Genomic DNA, 2,386 nt, shown 5'->3' on the forward strand with positions numbered 1-2,386 from the left:
TGTAAGAAGTAGAAAGTACAGGTATTTGTGTTCAACATGTAAGAAGTAGAAAGTACAGGTATTTGAGTTCAAAATGTAAGAAGTAGAAAGTACAGGTATTTGTGTTCAACATGTAAGAAGTAGAAAGTACAGGTATTTGAGTTAAAAATGTAAGAAGTAGAAAGTACAGGTATTTGTGTTCAACATGTGAGAAGTAGAAAGTACAGGTATTTGCGTTCAAAATGTAAGAAGTAAAAGTAAAAAGTCGTCAGAAAAAAAGAGTAGTGGAGTAACGTACTGATACAAGAGAAATGTACTTAAGTACAGTAACAAAGTATTTGTACTCCATAACTTCCCACATCTGGCAATATCCAACAATAACATCACACTTCAAGGTCTATTTCTTCTTCTATTCACTCCTTGCAACCTTATTCCTCTCCTATGTACGCACCACTATAGATTAAAGCAAATTCCTTATGTGTGTTAACGCCTACGAGGCAACACACCTGATTATGATCAAAGTTGACCTGGTCCAAGTTTGTGACAGACCTTAGATTTACCTAAAGAAAGGTGCTATTTTGACTATTGATTATCAATCTCTCGCTTAAGGGAGTTTTTTGTAGTATTTGAATAACTTTTTTAAACTTTCATTTTGCAATATCATTCATATCTTGTTTAACTTTCTTATCAATTGAAGGATGTCTTTTATAGTACCTTGCAAAAGTATCAGAAATGATTTGTCATGTATGGAATAAATAGAGGATATCTTACCAGTCCCTTGTTCTTCTCCTGTCCTCCACAGCGCATCACCTCAGGGAAGTCCACCAGGGTCCCGGCCATGTAGTGACCCTTTACCTTCTCATGGAGCTCATGGTACTTGGCCTAGAAAAAAGTCCAGAATAATGAAAGTCAGTTTTCAGTCGACCTACTATAAGAAGAAAACATGATGCCCTTGTGCTTTTACATTTAGCAATGAACACCCTAAAGGAGTCACTTACGTCACTGATGATATCCCTGCCCTTCTTTCCGATGAGAAGTGGGATGTATTTTTCGTCCAGCTTGTAGCCAGTAGCCTTAGACTCGTCCCATTGATGTTTGTACGTTTTCTGAAGTGACCCAAAGTAGACACAGAGTTAAAGGCAAGTCTGATGTTACCAACAAATATCATACATTTATGAAATAATCTTAGGATATTGCATTACCTCGCTGATGTTCTTGCCCACTTCCCTGCTGTGTGCCAGTTGAGGAGTGTCGTCCGAACCAATATAGTGACCCTTTTCTGCGTTGAAGGTCTCTTTGTACTTCAGCTATAGTGGGAAGCAAACAACGTTATTCATCGTTTTTACTTTGCTTCTTGAAATTAAGAAGTCAAACTTCTTTTTTTTACATACATCACTGAGGTTAGCGGCGTTAACTCTCGCCAAGATGAGCTCAGGACGGTCCACGACGTGGGTGAATTTTGCGAAGCCATCCTTTGCGCCCTGCTTGTAGTGTCTCTGCAAGGTAAAAAAACAACATTGAGGTGAGTCACAATGAACTGAAAACAGAAAAATGGGCAAAAAGTGCTGAAAGAAAACAGCGGTGTGATTACGGTCAACATACCTCGTTGAGAATCGACTGAGCATTCCTGGCTTTGACGTGGTGGACGGACTCAGCCGGCATCCAGCCGCAGCCTCGGAGCCATTCCATGTCAGCCTTATACACACACTGAAGACAGAAAGCAAGACAAATGTTAAACATTAATCATACCACCTGGTGGGAAAATACTGAATGTCCTCTTCCAGTATCAGAGTAACATGATAACAAAGGTATCCCAACTGTAGCTGAGTACATGACAGCATGTGTGATTACCTAGAAGAGCATCAGGACTGTTTGAGGCATATGATAGCTATGTGATTAACATGATGATTCAGCCTCTATGGAGAGAGACATATGACAAGCATGCTCATTTCTGACGTGGAGCTAATCTGAAGTAAAAATTGAATTTTTAGGTTTTGAGAAAAAAGTCAGAATTTTGAGAAAGAAAACTGAATTTTTAGATTTGGAGAAAAAAAAGTCAGATTTTTGAGGGGGAAAAAATCTGAATTTTGATATTTTGAGAAAAATTCAGAATTTTGAGAGAAAGTTAAGATTTTGAGAAAAAATCAGATGTTTTAGATTTTGAGAGAAAGTCAGAATTTTGAGATTTTCTGAAAAAAAACAAAAAAAACTTTCTACAGAATTTTGAGAAAAAGTCAGAATTTTCAGATTTTGAGAAAAAAGCCAACATTTTGAGAAAGGACTCAGTATTTTGTACATGACGGGATGTATGATTACCTAGAAGAGCATCAGGACTGTTTTAGGCATATGATAGCTATGTTATTAACATGATTATTCAGCCTCTATGACAAGCATGCTCATTTCTGAC

At 37.6% G+C, this 2,386-nt stretch overlaps 1 protein-coding gene across 1 annotated transcript; it reads right to left on the minus strand.

Annotated features, from left to right (window-relative positions):
• Positions 1–750: 750 nt before the first annotated feature.
• On the minus strand, positions 751–1,719 carry LOC104945872 (nebulin-like; the record flags this gene model as incomplete). The annotated part of the gene is made up of 5 exons (XM_010771602.1): positions 1,582–1,719; positions 1,371–1,475; positions 1,182–1,286; positions 978–1,085; positions 751–861 (listed from the first exon to the last, which is right to left on the minus strand). Coding segments are annotated over exons 1-5 (567 nt in total), but the record flags the coding sequence as incomplete, so codon positions are not given.
• Between the last annotated feature and the right edge of the window lie 667 nt (positions 1,720–2,386).

Source organism: Notothenia coriiceps, unplaced genomic scaffold, assembly GCF_000735185.1.
Source record: "Notothenia coriiceps isolate Sejong01 unplaced genomic scaffold, NC01 NC01_scaffold00010099, whole genome shotgun sequence".
Taxonomy (NCBI): Eukaryota; Metazoa; Chordata; class Actinopteri; order Perciformes; family Nototheniidae; genus Notothenia; species Notothenia coriiceps.